This window comes from Dreissena polymorpha, chromosome 1 (assembly GCF_020536995.1).
Source record: "Dreissena polymorpha isolate Duluth1 chromosome 1, UMN_Dpol_1.0, whole genome shotgun sequence".
In the NCBI taxonomy this organism is placed as follows: domain Eukaryota; kingdom Metazoa; phylum Mollusca; class Bivalvia; order Myida; family Dreissenidae; genus Dreissena; species Dreissena polymorpha.
Window position 1 is genome coordinate 39,852,562 of NC_068355.1, and position 19,250 is coordinate 39,871,811.

The following is a 19,250-nucleotide window of genomic DNA, read 5'->3' on the forward strand; positions in this document are numbered from 1 at the left end:
TATGATGGGGACTAATTTTGAGTAAAATATTTGGGTGCTACATACTGCCCCATTTAAATTTACATAAGTGTTGGGTAATTAAAGGGTGGAATGCCATTGCCCATTAAACAAGATATGTGTTTGTCAGAAACACTTTGTCCCCTTTTGCCCCGCTTTGAAGCTATATATTTGACCTATGACCTGAAGGATGACCTTGAACTTTCACCACTCAAAATGTGCAGTGTGCAGCTCCATGAGATACACATGAATGCCAAATATCAAGTTGCTATCTTCTATATTGCAAAAGTTATTGCAAATGTTAAAGTTGGGGCAAACAAACAAACACACAAACAAACCAACAGACAGGGCAAAAACAATATGTCCCCCACTATAGTGGTGGGGGACATAAAAAGACTACACTATTGTCATAAAGAAACAAATGCCCCGGCCCCTGGCAAAACAGGAACCAAACCAACTAAAAACTCTGCTGATACATCATTAGAAAAAGTTTTATGTTCTTTGCAAGCTTCATGATGATTGAGCAATTTTTTAAAATTCTATTGAGTTTACAAGGTTTCACTATGCCCAGTTAAGGAAAACAGTCCTGTCTTCTAGTGCCCATGATCTTCACTAGACTGGAATCATCTTAAAACTTGACTTAGTTTTTAGACACGCATTTGCCCGTTCCATGTTGTTCTTGATATTTTTAAGAATAAGATTCTGACCAAGTTTCATCATCATTGAGTCATAAATATGGCCTTTATAGTGGTAACAAGGTATTTGACCTGGGACCTTAAAAGTTTTGGTATGCATATGATCCAGATTCAAATTCAACCTGGATATTACCAAAGTTTCATCAAGATTGAGCCATAAGTGGAGCATCTGGATGAAGTAAAATGTTTTCTAGTATTTGACCTGGTGATCTACTTGTCAGACGCATGTGACTCAGGTTCAAACCTCAGCTAAGAAATGATAAGATAAAAATAAACATTGTTTTTTCTAAAGTGGTTACAAGCTTTTTACAATATTTGAATTGGTGACCTAGTTTTTGACATTTTATCCAGATTTGATCTTAACCACAATGTTGTTAATATAAACATTCTTAACTAAGTTTCATTAAAATTTAGTAATAAATGTGGCCTCTTAAGTGGTTTATAAAAGGACTTTATTTATTTTTTACCTGGTGACCTAATTTTTGGGTGCACATGACCCATATTGAAGCCTAGAAGATTTCAAGACAAACATTCTGACAAAGGTTTATCATCATTAAGTTACAAATTTGGCCCCAAGAGTAGAAAAGTTGTTTAAGATTACATATTTTTGCGACTTAGTGACTCTGCCAAATTATTGTCCAGGTAAACATACTGGCTAATAAACATAAGATCGGTTGAAAAAAGTGGTTGTAACTAGCTTAAGCTTGACCATGCACATTGTACACTTGACCACTACTTGCTGAGGTGAGCTAACAACTAATCGTTTTAGATTTCAGTCTAGTTTCAAACTCTGTAGATATAGCATCGGCACATCTGTACTTACAGAGTTTTATTATGGTTTGGGCAATGAATGCTGCCTCAAGAGTTTTCACAATTTATTTCATTAACCCATTTGTGCCTAGTGGACTCTCCCATCCTTCTAAATTGGATCAATTTATTTCCAAAATTAGGGATGTCTAGTATGTTTATTTCTATATTTAGAATATTTCTTACAGAAATTCCTTTAAGCAAACAGCGGAGACCCTGATGAGACGCTGCATTATGCGGCGTCTCATCTGGGTCTACGCTGTTTGCCAAGGCCTTTTTTTCTAGACGCTAGGCATAAATGGGTTAATTTGACCAAGTGACCTTATTTTTGACCCCTTGGACCCAATTCCAAACACTCCCAAACAACCATGAGGACAATTTAAGTTCTGACCAAGCTTCATAACGTAGAGCGTTCACAGCTCTTTCTTCCATTTGACTAGTGACCTTCTTTTTGAACTAGTGTGACCCAGTTTCAAACTTAGGCCGAATATCAATGAAGGTACAGACCAGTTTCATGAAAATTGGGCAATTAATGCAGCCTTCAGTACCATCAAAGGCAAATGTTGACAATGCACATCAGATTAAAGATTATCACAAACGCTCACCATGAAAATGACCAAAATTTTGTTTTATATCAATATACATAACTTAAACAGAAAGCCTGACTTACAGGATTCAAGGCATATCACGTTGCTGCTTTCGTTAGTAACATTAATGTTAGAATCCATGATTCAACTTACCTGATGCATCACCAAAACAATAGCAATGGAATAATGTCTGGGCGGGGAAATATATCATTAATGTCAATAACAGAAACATTGCACTCTTCAATGCATTTTCAATGCCAACAACCATTAACTGAAATGCACAGCCAGTAAAAGATGGCAGGCGATTCTGCATTAGCAGCAGTATTTCTTTTTCCAGGAAGATAGTTATGATAAGAGACTGTTAACTCATCAGATTCCAGTGGGTAGGATTTTTGTGTAGATTGCTTTGATGCTAAGTTAGTAAGAAGACAGAAATACTTCAGAAAATTATCTAAGGACTCTTTCAAAAGATTCATTCATTTGACTTTCCAACATAAATAAGCAACCATTAGATCATATTCCTTTATTTTCTTATCTTTGAAGGTGTGTTTTTTGTGTTTCTTTTTGTAGAAATACAATAATCCAGAATGCAACATTAAACTAGAAATGGCGCGGCAGAGGCCGACGCGTATCCCCACGCCGAATGTTTGACCTAGGTGTGCCCCAGGGTTGGTAATGGGGCCATGCATAGCTGAGATTGACCGTATTGTCATAAGAGAAGTTCATCATCAATTAGAAGTGAATTGGTGTAGAAATGAAGAAGTTATAGTAAAAGGCAATTTATGGTGGGTGTGACATATGTGGGCAGGGCGCCCCAGGGTTGGTAATTGTGCCATGCATAGTTGAGATTGACCGTATTGTCATAAGAGAAGTTCAGTATCAATTTGAAGTGAATCGGTGTAGAAATGAAGAAATTATAGTAAAAGGCAATTTTGGGCGGGTGTGGTCTATGTGGGCGGGGCCCCAGGGTTGGTAATGGGGCCATGCATAGTTGAGATTGACCGTATTGTCATAAGAGAGGTTCAGTATCAATTTGAAGTGAATCGGTGTAGAAATGAAGAAATTATAGTAAAAGGCAATTTTGGGTGGGTGTGGTCTATGTGGGCGGGGCGCCCCAGGGTTGGTTATGGGGCCATGCATAGTTGAGATTGACTGTATTGTCATAAGAGAAGTTCAATATCAATTTGAAGTGAATCGGTGTAGAAATGAAGAAATTATAGAAAAGGCAATTTTGGGTGGGTGTGGTCTATGTGGGCGGGGCCCCAGGGTTGGTTATGGGGCCATGCATAGTTGAGATTGACCCTAATGTCATAAGGGAAGTTCAGTATCAATTTGAAGTGAATCCGTGTAGAAATAAAACAGTTAAAGTAAATGGAATTTTTTGGTGGGTGTGGCCTATGTGGGCGGGCGCCCCAGGGTTGGGATTGGGGCCATGCATAGTTGAGATTGACCCTAATGTCATAACAAAAGTTCAGTATCAATTTGAAGTGAATCCGTGTAGAAATGAAAAAATTATAGTAAATGGAAATTTTTGGTGGGTGTGGCCTATGTGGGCGGGGCGCCCCAGGGTTGGGAATGGGGCCATGCATGGTTGAGATTGACCGTATTGTCATAAGAGAGGTCCAGTATCAATTTGAAGTGAATCGGTGTAGAAATAAAGAAGTAAATGTAAAATAACCTAAAATAAAAGCTGCGCCATGAGCGCATGATACGCCCGTCGTTCGCCAATGAAGTAGTAAGGTAATAAATAACCCTTTGAATCATTTTTTTACTTCAGTTTATTTGTATTTGAATACATGGTTTATTTTATAAGTACATGAGCATGGAAATCACGAAATTTTGACGAACAAAGTCCCATAACTCTGGAACGACAATTCAGAATTCCGTCAAAAACGAAAGGGGATCAGGGTTTATCAATATTAAGATTGTGTTGAAATTTGAAAAAAATCCATCGAAGGATATTTGAGCTACAGTAGGACATTCAATGAAATCACGAAATTTTGACGAACAAAGTCCCATAACTCTGGAACGACAATTCAGAATTCCGTCAAAAACGAAAGGGGATCAGGGTTTATCAATATTAAGATTGTGTTAAAATTTGAAGAAAATCTGTCAAAGGATATTTGACGTAGCGTACGACATTAACAGACGGACGGACGGACGGACGGACGGACGGACAGACGGACGCGGGGTATACCATAATACGTCCCGTCATAGACGGGCGTATAAAAATGAGTGATAATTTCTGACGCGGCCCCACCCCAACCGCTATAACTTTTGACCCAGGGGTCAGATCAAAATTCCAAATAGTGCAGGGTCGCACATATGCTCATAGCTACCATGTGTGTAAGTTTCAAGGTTCTAGTGCTTTTAGTGTAGGAGGAGATAGTGGCCAGGACGGACGGACGGACAGACAGACGGACGGACGGCGGAGATAACCACAATATCCCCACCTTTTTTTCAAAAAGCGTGGGGATAAAAAAAATGTTTTCAATAATTTATTTTCACTTGTCAGGAAATAATTGCATTTTTTTTCCCAATCAAAAAGGCACGGGCAGCAAAATATAAAGCAAAACAAAAAATCACTGACATGACATTGTAGGAGAAAAATTTATATATAGAATCTTCCAAATATGAGTATATTATTAATTGTGCTAAAATTTCTTTATCGTTTTATTTTAATAAAATTTCTGTAAACATATTAGTCAAGAGATTGTGTCAGCCTGAATTTTTGGCATAGTTCCTTTGCTTCAGGATGTCTGTAACTACAGTTGCATGTTGCTCATGTCCAAGACTGACAGTTTACATTCAGAGGAACACTAGTATACACACTGGCAACACCAGTTCAACAGAGCATCTGCCTATCAGCGGCAGGGATCAAACAATCAAGGCACCTTCTTTGTGTAGATCTTGCTATAAAATGATGTCTACCTGGATAATAATCATGTTGCTCTGACATGGTGATTTGTGTGTATGCAAGCTTCTTATTCAATTTTATCCTGTAATTAAAGCCCCAAACTATGGCATCTAGCTGGATCAGGCTAGAAAATTACTAATGAACAATTACATGTATTGAGATATCTTAAAGATTTCCCTGTCCAATTCAGCAGAGAACTTTAACCAATTAAACAACTTGTTTACAAATCAGTTACTATGCTGGGGGTGTTCGCTTTCTAATTTATACCCTTATTTGTTTGTTTTTGTCTTATATACAGTTATCCACCTAAATGATAGTTGCTTCCCAGACTTAATTCTAAGAGTATTTACATGTCTAGTTTAATTTCATTGGTCATATGATGTCCTGTGAATATTATAAAACGATATACTTCTTGCCTTTTCCCCCAATGGCATTTTATGTGGTGACAACGGAATAGATACAGTGGGCTTCGACAAGGACTGAATATATCAGATACAACACCCCATTATGTAAACTCCCGTTGCTTTTTTCAAAGCGCAAATTTATATGATCACTCTGTTATTTCATACCAACTAGTTTCTTTTAAACAATTTTAATGAAAGAATATTATATAATTTTTTAATCATGAACATAATAAAGTGCAAGTTCAATCAACTTAATGAATGTACAAAATAACTGCTGAGCACACAAGTTTTCAATAAATGAAATTTATTTACAAAGCACTTCAAAGGAGTCTTTTATGGCCCAGAACTATTTACGACTATTGAAAACTAGTTCATATAAAGATATCCTTTCAACAATTTTAATAAAATTGTATACTTGTTGTTGTAAAGTGCAAACATAAAACACCTAAAAAGCTTAATTGTCAGTTGGAATTTTATTTGCTTTATATTTGTTTTTGCTTTTTTAATGGCCTTTTCATTTGCTGACTATTTTCACAGGCAATTTTATTTCTTATGTCAATGCCATCCGATAAATAAATACCGAGCATAATCAGTATCCCCCCACCCTAAAATTCATCAGATATATATTGATCTCAAAATCGAGCTTGGATGGCTCAAATCCGGATTTCCTGAATAATGCGGACAATTGAATCCCTTGTATAGGACAAAAGGACATCTGGAATACTTGCAGGAACATTTTCAGATGATACAGCTTTTTTTGTTTTGCAACAGGTGCTTGAATGGAAACAATGCAATGTGTCAATGATTGATATAATACTGGTATATTGCATAAATCATTATCATAGCTGTTATCAGTCATAATAATCATGTTAGTATTGCGGAAAGTAACATTTAACATTTAAATCGGCATTGTTTGTTGGTCTTTTCCTCAAAATATAACACAAACAGTTTGATATTCAGACTTGTAGAAAAAGCATGTCTTGTTGGTAGAGGTGGTCGATATAGACTCCAAGGACATCAGTTAAAGGCTAAGAACCAATCAAAATCTTTCAAAGTTCTTTCCAATGTAAAAAGAGCGAAAAAAGTATCGGTTTCCCTTCACATTTGTAAACGTTCATCATTGTCTATTCAATCCCTACATATGAGCTTATATTAATCTTTTCCTAGGCTGTTAATAGTGGAATAGGATACGTTCCAGCCAGATAATAAATTAGACCTACCCCACCCATCATCTGCGTTAATATATCACAGCACAGACCTGATAGGTCTGCCAATAAAAACATCAAATAGCACTTCTTGGTTTCTTCCTCTACACTTGCAGTAACTGCCTGAGGAATATTAAAGCTACAGACAGATTCCATCCATACCTATGAAGGTGCAATTACTCACTGTGAACAATTTATGGGCGAAAAAACAAAGGCAGTGGCAAATTTGCAGAAGAGCAGATTACAGAGGGGGTAATCACGTGACAAACAAGATGGCGACTTCCATGTCCAAGCAGGTATATTTCGTCGTTTTATACCCACTGTTCTTTTGCAATATTGTTTTCTTAATAAGTTCATATTGGACATATGTTCATAATGAAATCAGTATACATACTGAAAACTTTTATCCATGCAAAAACAGTAAAAATTCTATCATATGCTTAAGTCCTATAGTGTTTAAGCTAAGCATTTTTTTACAAACCACCATAAATAATATGGCTGCAAACATTTACATAAAATTGAAATCCATAACAAATTATGCATTATTTTTATAATTCAAACTTAATTCAATGCAATAAATTATGACAACTATTTGTGTCAGAAACACAATTGTATACCACAACACATGCTTGGACAAAGACACATCTTCCAGTCAATTAAATTGAATTTGCTTCCACAATACAATCTTTGTTAACAATGTACATGTTAATTTTTTGGTCATTTGCCATGAAAGTATAAGGTTAAACAAAGCAGTTAAATAGCAGTTAGGTAAACAAAAGAACATTTGTTAAAACATACAGACTGACCTAAAGTGCAATCAAATAGCTTCCACTTTGTGATGAAAAAATAATAAGACCTCACCTCTCCTTCAGTGGAAGGTACAACATCGGAGTATCGAGATGCGCAGATCACGTCTGTTAATTTTCGTACGGGACCTGTTGGCACACCAGGGAAAGATTTGGAACAATCATAGGCGAAATACCGATAAATTTTCCAAGAATTCCCAAAGTCATATGAGCGCTCTATGTACATCGCCTTGGGTCGGAACGTCTTAAAGGTCATGATTAAATGAGTAAAATGAAACTCTGCTTCTAAATCTAACTGAATGTACGTGCGCTGAACACCGTTCTCCGCCTGCCACCACTTGAATTTCCTCTCTCTGAACGAGGAGACAATGTTTTCAACCCTATGGCTATTGCTAGAATTCTGAGACCAGGGTCTTCGAGAGTCACATAGAAAGCATTTCTTGGCTTCATCCAAGTGGCTGACGATGCAGTAGCGCTCCTGACGGTCCAACCCACATGTAGAGTTTGCAGTGAGGTTGGCCTCTCTTCCTATTAATAGATCGCCAGTTGCTGGGTAACAACTTCCCTGCTCGCACTGCGGCTGCAGACTGTTATCATTACCTTGGCAGAGGGCACCTGCAAAATACGCAAGTTTAGTAATAGCCATTAAAACTGAACTTCAGCACAAACTTGACTTACCAGGGCTCAACATTAACGGTTGTCCGATTGCCCCTGGCAAGTAAAACTTGGTTCCGGGCAAGTTATTTTATAATCTAGTTGTCCGCCCGGAAAAGTGCAAAAAAGAACAAAGAAAAACGTGTGTTTCTGTGGTTAAATAGTACAAATAAATAAGAATGATTTGCCTAATTCATGAATTTACCTTGGCAATTGTTTTTGCTGAAGTCCAAATTAACTTAGCAAGGTGTGCATGCATTTCCAAACTTATTTTTAGAAATGCGGTAAATTGCTTGGGATTCCAAACATCGGCTTTCAAATGCTAGTGTGTCGATCTTTTTCATTACTATTCAGTTACAAATAACATCATTGGTGGTTTCAGTCACAAAGAAAACTACTAAAATTATATAACTAAATAAAAACAATAATAAATAGCTTCTGTATATATATATTTCATATTTTGCGACATACATTTTCAACAATCTTTTGCTTTACGTCAATTGACAATTTTGTTACGGTTCACATGGTGTTTACAGTACTGTTAGCAGATGAAAAATGTCTAGTTTATTTAGCTTCGACTTTACAAGTTACTGTAAGTCTGCAAAATCCAATAAAAATTGCACAGAAAAATCATCCAAAAGTGCCAAAAAATACGAATTGAATTGAAAACGCAACTTTTTACAAAAATGGAAAAGTTACTTTGAATGGTTGAGAAATGATGAATCGTTAGAAGCAATTTTTTGCAAACCCTATGAACAGTACAGTGATGACAAGAGCTGATATTCATTTCTGGGTGCACTACTTTTCGCCTTGAATCTATAAAAACACATGAAAAAAAGTCATCACATGTTTGGGCAAGTGGCTTTACATTCAGGGCAAGTAGATCGGGCAAGTTGGTTTTTAGGTTAATGTTGAGCCCTGCTTACCGGTACATATCCACTACAATGCATAAAGGTGATCTTAGACAATTGCAGTATGCAGCATCACCAACAATTTAACATGGAGTCAGTATAAACATTTATAACAACACGGTGTTACCATAATGTTGCTGGTCACAGGTCTGGTTAGCTTGCATCTTAAGATATTCCCCATATTATGTTCAAAAATTTGGCAAATGGCTTTAAGAAATGGAAAATGGGCATCAATTTATCAAAATCTATCATTTTGGCTCATGTTGATAAGTCTTTTTCCTAACATGACTTTGACTTGAAATGCCTATACCCTTGCCTGCCTGCTAAATACATGTATGTGGAGTCACCAGTTTTGTTTCCAACTCAAGTGCCCATTTGACAAGGGGGGGGCAATAAATACCAAGATAGCAATACCCAAGGCTTGGACTGACCAGCAATTTTGTTTGGTTAGGGCTTTAAAGAGACCTTATTTTATAGTGTTATTGTTAAGTTGTTGTGTTAAAAGTGTTTTTGTTTTTTGCTTCACTGAAGATGAAACCAACAATTGTGTTTGCTTTAATTGTTAATCACTTTTATTTTTGTTTCTTTTTAAAAAAGAGATGTGTTTGTCAGAAACACAATGCCCCCTATTGCGCCGCTTTGAAATAAAATTTCAATATATCATTTGGCAGGTCTTCAATATTCAAAAAGTTATGACCAAACTTTAACGAAGGTTAAAGTTTTGGGGCACACACAATGACAGACAGACAGGCCAAAAACAATACGCCCCCTATCTTTCCATCCGGGGGCATAAAAATCTTATTTATAATTATGCTTAACATGCAACTTTTTGGTCTGGTCAGAATTCAGATACAGCAAGTGCATTATATATATGATTTCTGGTGTTGTAATATTGCTAGTTTATGAATCTTAACCAAAAGAGCAAAAAAATAAGATGCTTGTTGATAAAGGAAGATTGCTCCCTTTTCACCCACACATTACATCAACATGTCAATAACTACGGTCAGTAGGATGATTCTTATCCTACAAATTTATGCCCAATACTACTGTGAATACAAACAACCCAATGTTTCTAATGTTTTGTGACATTGCAGAAATAGTTGATACCACTTCAGTTATCAAAACAGTCTCCTTGTGGTTGGCTCAGCAAAGTTGTATACATAAATGGGAAAGATGAGTCTTCACATACCATAACACTTTGCAACAAAGTTACCATTAGCACTATAATTATGTACTGATTTTCAAAGCATGTTCTAGATACCACAACCCAGGGGAAAAAATAAAACAGTGTAGCTCCACAGTAAACAAATTTAGCACAATTATATCCATTTCAAATTTCAACAGATACAAATAATGTGATGCTTGACCATTTGCTGTTTTACATTGCTTTCAGCTGTATCTTAAAATGGTGAGACTAATTTCCTTGGAAAATATGGTGATCACCCTATTTTTAAGCAAAATAAACGGGTGCTAAAGCTGCATATAAAAAATATCATGATGCAGTAGCAAATTTTGCATTATATATTTATATTTAATGCAGAACTATTCTGCTCTCATATCTTCATTTTCTGCCTGAATTTATCTGCTGATTAAGGTGACATTGAACACTTTGGACAATACGTCTTTGGCTCTGGTCATACTTGCTTTAATATCCAGCTAGGTCACATTGCACTGTATGAGGCCATGGAAGCATGTATTGGCACTCAAGTTGGGTTGTTTCATCAGTTTGAGGTTCATTCAATTAAGATTACCAAGGGGTTAATGCCCTGCTGTATGAGAATGCCCTCATTCACAACTACAACTACAATCAAGCAGTTTTGACATGAGGTAAGACATTTTGACATAGCTGGTAAATCGGATGATTAAATTTCTGACACAACTTTTAAGCAGCAAAAAAGATGTGTTCTTGCATTAAAACAAGAGATGTGTTTGTCAGAAACATACATGTATGTCCCCTTTTGCGCCACTTTAAAGCTATATATTTGACCGTTGACCTTGAAAGATGACCTTGACCTTTCACCACTCAAAATGTGCAGCTCCATGAGATACACATGCATGCCAAATATCAAGTAGCCATCTTCAATATTGCAAAAGTTATTGCAAATGTTAAAGTTGGCGCAAACAAACAAACAAACACACAAACAAACTAACAGACAGGGCAAAAACAATTTGTCCCCCACTAAAGTGGTGGGGGCATAAAAATGAGTGACCTTTTTGTTATGTAATATGATAAATAACTTCATTTTTCTCAGTATTTATTAAATTTACATGTCGACAACAAGTGCAGGTCGCAACAAAATAGCAATCCAAAATGCATGATTGAATGAACAAAGACTATTTGGTATTTTTTTCATCTACATTTAATGATTTATAGTATGAGAGATCACATAATAGTATATATTGTTCACAAAGGATGAAATTTGACATTGATTGTTACTATACAGAAATGGAAATCAGGTCATATCCCAAAGAAATCCAATACACAGTTGTCCTCATGGAGAGGTTAATCAGCAACATGAATTACTTACTTAAAAATATAAATGAGAAAGTCTCAAGTCACTTCACTTGATAGACTCAGTTCATGTTGCCAAACCTTTAACCCATTTATGCCTATCGTCGAGAAAAAAGGCCTTGGCAAACAGCGTAGACCAGATGAGACGCCGCATGATGCGGCGTCTCATCAGGGTCTTCGCTGTTTGCTTAAAGGAATTTCTGTAAGAAATATTCTAAATATAGAAAAAAATATACTAGCGATCCCTAATTTTGAAAATAAATTGATCCAATTTAGGATGGGAGAGTCCACTAGGCATAAATGGGTTAATAAAATAAACTTGCCAGTCCATGAACACCTTAGCAGCTTAGCTCTTCATTTCAGCATTGAGCAAATAGGCCTGTAGCTATAGATATTTTCTACACACAGTATACATGTAGTGTACAGCCAGATTGGCCTTATCAGCACTTTATCAACAGGAAATTCTTTTGGAGGAATTAGTTCCTGATTTTCAACATGTATGCCTGAACATACAACATCTGTCGAAAATAAGATTGGCCGGAACATATTATGCATTTGATTTTTTTTTTTCTTAGAACAAACCAACTGATGGTTATAAATCAGAAAAGCTCTTAATAATAACTTTGTGCAAGCATACGCTTATTAACATAAAAATGTTTATGGATGGAGATAAGTAAGGGCTCACTATCCAAATACCACTATAATTTGTGGTGAGACTCTCCATTTTCTGGGAAAACTCATGTTTTCTCAATGGCTTTTTACAAATTGTTGTAAATAACCTTTATATTTGGAATTTAAGAGTAAATGTGCCTTACTTTTGGAAACACCATAGTTATTTAGAAGATGATAGATGACCAGTGTTATCCAACTATAGCCAGCAACTAAGCACTAAAGTAGGCCGTTTTGAATTAATAAATTGCTTGCCACTGGTGCTTCCAGGGAATACTGGATGACTTACTTTTTATTAACTAAATAAAACAAGAATATTGGGAACAAATCATCTGAAATTGATTGTAAGTTTTGGGACTTGATTTGGAAACTAACATTATTTTTTGCAATCCCAATAATGACACAATAACTGATAAAAAATCAGCCACAAAAAGCCCTACTTCTACAAAATAAGTTTTTGACACAGGAAGCTGACGAAAATGACCAATCATCTTTTTCAACAATTTGAAGCCAAAATCCATCCATCCTTTTCTCCTGCTTAAAATAAATATTTGTCCCCTACAATAACATTGAATTCCTCTTGTGATGTTAGTTTCATTTTTTTTTATGACTTAATTTGGACAAACACTAAATTTAGACCAAATTTATAAAGACTTACATATATTGTTGTCAATAATGTCAGCAAATTTTCATTAACCAAGTCAGAACATTATATAATGAAGATTAGTAATAAAGTATTATTAATGTTTTATATCAAAAGTAGAATTTAAACTTGTAATAATCTTAATCTGAAACAAGATGTGTTTGTGAAACACTTTGTCCCCACCCCATAAATTTGACCTTTGATCTTGAATGATGACCTTCATCTCACCACTAAAAATGTGCAGTTCCATGCATATGAGAAGTTGTTACGAAGTTATAGTGTATATTGAATGACCGATTTTGACCCATATATTTGACCTTTGACAGTGAAGGATGACCTTGACCTTTCACCACTCAAAATGTGCAGCTCCATGAAATAAACATGCATGCCAAATATGAAGTTGCTACCTTCAATATTGCAAAAGTTATGGCAAATGTTTAAGTTTGACACAAACCAACAAACCAACAGAAAGGGCAAAAACAATATATCCCCAAGTATAGACACTGGGGGACATTTAAAAAAAACGTTTGTCATTAAATTCTTTAACTAAAAGCCTAGGGTCCCACCATTAAGGTAAAACAACTCATATATTCCGTTACCCTGCATTTAAATGATATGAAGAAAGACAAATGAACTTAATGGTCAATGTGGTATCATCTCCTGTGAGATACCCGACTCACATTTGAGTTAATGTATGTACATGTGAATGTATATATTTCATTACAGGCAAATTGTTTATACTAAAATAAAATAATCAATTCCACTTTTGGATCTTTATTTAATCTTTATTAGTTTTTATGAAAAAGAAATTTGGTCTTATGGTCTGTATGGCTACATGTTACTCTTGTCTCACTAGATGAAGTGATATTTAATTTAATAAATATTTTATATTCTGAATATGTAGACAAAAATTGAAAAATAAATGTTTTATAGTCTAAGCCCATAAAAACTGTTTAGTTCAACTTAATGCATGCTGTCTGCATTAACTTAAGACACTCATTTTAATCTGTGCAAATAAATCAAAATTGACACGGCAAGTTTATCGCAACCATCAAAACTGCCAACATAGATTATTTCCGCTATTCTATCACAATGCAAATACATTGTTACAATCAGGTTGTGTGTTTTAATGATTTCACAGACTATGGGCACATTTATGGTCTTTGACTTTTTACTTTACATGTTTTATTGGCAAGTTTTTGCTCTCTAGACCTCCTCAATGTGGTACATACATTTTCACTTTAGTGAAATTTGATTCAACATTCGAAACAGTACTCCTAACAAAAGTGTGATACTATTTCAATATCTTACAATAGTTCTGCTAAATAATTTTTCTTATGGAAATTGATGTCATCTAGTGCTATGTACCATATTCACAAACTAAATTTTTGAATAGCATATTCCTTTTTTTCATAAATTCTTCTAACAGACTATTAAACAGTAATTATATGACTTTATGTACATGAAAAAGATAAATTATTTCTTACTTTAAAAGTCCCTTTTCAAATCAAATAATACTAAAGATGAACACTTTTTCACTAATTAGATTGACAAATCAAATATAATATGACTCTTGACTATGAAAGCCAGGAGGTGTCATCAGCGTATGCTGGGCTTTTGATTGCATTTACATTTGAATTCTCAAATAAGCTCTATTTGAACTTCCTTACCTCGAAGATTGGAAATTATTGCTAAAAGTATTCTTAAGTTTAAGTTTAATGCTCTCCACACAAAAAATATACCTAAGATATTTTTCAGTTTTTAAAACTTTCTTGTGAATAGCTTAGTATTCATCATTAGTTATGTCATTGGGAGGTGGAGGCGAGTCAGACCTAGTGCAAACATTTAAATGATTATTATTATTATGGCTTTAACTTGTGTGTAAGGTTTGGAAGCCCTTGCTTTCAAGTTTTTGTTGTTCGAAGACTTGTTTGGTAATTTCGGTAAATTTGGACATTTCAATGATTGCTTGTTTTTTTAAAGTAAAGAGGCCAAAATTAAGACTTTAACAAAATGTCAGTAAATGCAACCCCAACAATGGCAACATAGGCCCAATATAGGCTGATAGGCCCATATGGCTTTTAATGACTGATACATTATGCCACTTGAACACAAATGTCCAATAAGTCTCTACCTAGACAGAAGAAATAAATAAATGAGATAGCAGTCTATACCCACATACCAGGCTGGTATGTACTGTCCAGATAAATCCCTACATGAATTAAATACATCAGTGAAAACGCATTTATTTATATTCATAAAGTCATTCAGTGTCAAAAACCCAAAATGAAGAGAATTTTATGCCTGATTAAATTGCCTGGACACTTGACACACAACCCCTCTGCTGTAAGTAAATATCCTGTATACAGACTTCATATTTCATCAACACCAATGTGACAGAGTCATTTCACTAATGTACTAATTTATATTTTCTCATCTTCAAGAGATATTTATGGGACTATTTTATCGTTTGGCAGTAACACCTTGCTTTTAGGGACTACAGACAGTTGCTATTCAATAAACTGAACTTACAAAGCAACAAACTATATAAGGCTCTACAAATGAATAAAACCACAATAAATGTGTATGAGCTTTTCATTAGACAGCTATGACCGCCCCATTTCAAATGCAATCTTGTGACTTTGCTAAATACAACCAATATATAGTTGTTTTTTGCAATCTCAAACGTTGTCATCAAGTTTGGTGAAGAAAGAATAAATACTGTTATATTAACATCAAGGAGCATTACCAAGGAGGTGGTGAGTTAATATAAATACTACAATGAGGGGGAGCAATTAAAAGGACTACAATGTTATCGGCAGGTATGGGGGGGGGGGGGGGTAAATGGACAACAATTAACATGCTCATTTTACACAAATCTTCATCATTTAAAGAAAATGATAAAAAATATAAATTTTAAAATTCTTAGTACATAACAATATTTTTGTTAAGTGCTTAACGTGACAGGCAGTTTTACCTCTTGATAATCTACAAACCTTTTACTGTTTGTTACTTCTAGTTCAAACCAAACATAATGCATTATAATGTTATCTCATCTACAAATAAAGCATAGAAAGTACACTAAGATCTGTCATTTTTCACAGGATTATGAAACTGATAATTCTATAAAGCTCTAAATACCAAACATTAGCACATAATCGAGTTTACATCACTATCAACATATCAAAGGACATGTATACATGCAGATTATTCTTTATGCCAATATTTTTACAATAACAAAGACAGAAATGTGAAAGTGATTAGGTCCCTGTTACATGGTGTCTTAAGCATTAAATACTCTCATAGTCAATCACTTGACACTCTGGTTTATAGCAAAATTAATGTAATCAATCACTTGTGGTATTGTTTTCACCATAGCTGTTGCTTCACAGAGTGAAATATAATATGTTTAGTCTATAAGACAATGGAGCCGTCGTGACAAAGCCCTTAGGAGACATTTTCCATGTGAAGCACATGGGTAACACTGTGCCAGAATTCCCTGTTCAGGCATTCCCAAAAAAACTAAATATATCTATACAAAAATCTTGGGAAAAGACCAGGTAAGATAACAGATTTGCCATTAAAAATATATAAAAGGTAAATTTGTGCAAAAATAGAAAATTGAATTAATGCTGATTGGGCAACCAAAGAATAGCTTTATAAATAAAAATCTTTTAAAGCATTTTAATTGAATTTGAAGTAGTTTACATCCAAGAACAATGTATGAAAAATAATGTAAGATTATTATCATTATTTATATAAAACTATCAGCATTGTTGGATTGATGGATTCAACACACTTTTGTGTGCATCTTGGTAAAGAAAATCATTAATGTTTGTTTGGATTATGTTCTTTTAAAGAATGCTGTTAATAAGCCTCAATAAAGTGTTTAATGGCATGTGTGTGCTAAGCTTGCCTTCTGAACGCTTTCCAATCTAATTTGAACTTCCTTATGTGTTATTAACTTATTTATTTCATGTAACATGCTTTGTAATTAAAAAATGTTTCTTTATTTTACTAAACTAGTTTCACTCACTGGGAAAATTTATGTTATTTATTTTGAAACTTTAAATACACTTTCCTGTATCAGATCTAAAAATGAACATGGCAAGGATCCAAAGAGGGTGAGTGGGAACTTGGTGCAGCAAGGTGCTACACAGTTATTCATGCCTAGCTTGTGCACTACCATGCCAAAATTACATCATTTATGCATTCACATTTTTCAAATACATGAACAACTATTAGTACACCTACCTTGCAACACATTGAGAACTATAAGAACAAAACCTATATTTCTCAATTCCATTTTGGCAGTTTTTTGGAACTACTGATTCCTTCACTTTTTTCCAGTCACTGTTAATGGACTGCAAAATAGATAATCCCTGCCAATATATCTTGCTTTACTAGATTATCCTGGAGTTAATTCACAATCCACTTTCACAAACTGCCTGGCATTGTATCGCCCATTGAGTGGAGATGGTCCTGTAAAATACAATACAATACAATTTCAAATAGGAAACATTATTACATGCAAGCAACAGTGGACTGTTATATTCTAATCATTTACTTTTAAGTACATTGTCAATTTTATTTATTTCATATTGATCTTAACATCTTTAATTGTCAAGAGTTTGCACATTTAGACACACACGTAGAGTGCTGTGATCATATCTTTTGTTTGTTTTATCAACTGTGAAGGGCTTAGGAAGATGCTAATCTAATTTAAAGCTGGTTTATCTGTCTATCATTAACTTGGAATTAATTCTGAACAGGTTAGATACAATTTGAACATTTAGAAGTACCTACACACAACAAAAGTGTATTGTAATACAATCAGTATACACCATTACATGGCATACAGATTCTGTGTACTTTTATGCAGCTCTGCTATTATTTTCATTGAATACAATAACAACACAACAAATAATAGTTTGTTTGCATAAAAAAGTCAATATATTAAAAAAATTCAATCTATTTACAAAGCTAAATAATATATATTGTTTAAATTTTAAGTAATTTTAACTAGTAAAGTCTTTTGTTACATTGCTATAATTGAAGTTGATTTCTTGTGTAAAAACATAATGTAAAACAATGCTTGTTGGCGTAATATCTCTCTCAAGAAATGAAATTTGATATTTATTTCTCACGTATTTCTCAAAAATAAATCTATTAAACCTGCACAAATGCTTAATATTATACAGTTAGAGTTGTGACTTGCATTTGGCATTTGCATACAAGTGATGCCTTCACACTTTCTTCTGAGACAATCACATCTGAAGCAATCAATCTACATGCCTTATAATTTGTACACATGACATTTTACATTAATATATTACATTAATTTATATGTATTAAAGTACCAATACCTGGGTATCATAACTATGTAGTTAAGTTTTTTTTCACTTTGATTGCTTTGACATAATATACATAACATATATGCTACACATGTAAATACATTCAACATTAAATTTTGTAATTCTGGAAATACATTAAGGCTACTAATTCAGTCCAGTTATTTTCCCCAAACCCAACTACCCCACCAGCCAGTAGTCTGCTTCTGATGCTACAAAGCAGATTTGTTATGGCTGATTTGTGGATAATATAAAGGCCAGTGGAAGCAGATGTGTGTTGGTCTGTTTTTGCAACAGGTAATTCTTCGATAGGCTTCTGGAAATGTCAGATTACAAAATTCCCAGGAAAAATCTTGCTGAAAACAGGATGTAAATCATTAGGGAATGTTATACATGTAAAACAGACCGAGTACTTTGGGTGTAACTTCATGTATAGCCCAGTGTGCCCATTTTTTTAAAAGCTGTATTGCGGAAGCCTCCTAAACAATAATGAAAAATTGTGAAAAACAACTAATTGTGTTGGTGGTTTGTTATATTCATGCTTCTTTCAATGTATGAATAAATCCCATGCAATGTGTATAAAATCAATCAAAACACATGAAAGACAAAACAGTACAGACAAGTTAATTAAGTGCCAAAAGTCATGAGCTGTATTTTATTATTTATATTGAATAATGAAAAAATTATATTATGTAATGACATTACATAACCAGAAAACACACTGTAGAGATAATACCAAAATATACCAAATAATAATGTTTACATTTAAAAATTATCACCCGATTAAAAATTAAGGGATACACAACACATTTACTTATAAGCATGTCTTTGATAACAGATGATGAACCTTCTTTTCTTGCCATGGCAATTCATTTACATAATTACATCTTAATTATTAATATGTTTAACAGTATCATACTTTCATCATTATCATTGAACATAATATTAATACAGAAACATATTAATCCTAAGTTATCTCTCAGTCTAATGCTGAAACTTGTAAATATAATCACTATCTGTATAGTAAAATATTTGCTTTGCTTGCCTGTCATCCCACACTGGCAGAGAATTTACCTACCGTGAGATACAGCT

At 34.3% G+C, this 19,250-nt stretch overlaps 1 protein-coding gene across 2 annotated transcripts in view; it reads right to left on the bottom strand.

The window, feature by feature from the left end:
* The window catches only part of LOC127877301 (laminin subunit beta-1-like), an 86,897-nt gene that overhangs the window by 67,165 nt on the left and 482 nt on the right, over positions 1 to 19,250 (bottom strand). For both annotated transcript variants that reach the window (XM_052423018.1, XM_052423006.1), the window contains exons 2-3: positions 17,062 to 17,289; positions 7,474 to 8,033 (exon numbers count right to left, since the gene is read on the bottom strand). In XM_052423018.1, coding sequence (XP_052278978.1) covers positions 7,474 to 8,033; positions 17,062 to 17,113 — 612 coding nt within the window. In that variant the 5' untranslated portion in view covers positions 17,114 to 17,289. The remainder of the gene's footprint in view (positions 1 to 7,473; positions 8,034 to 17,061; positions 17,290 to 19,250) is intronic.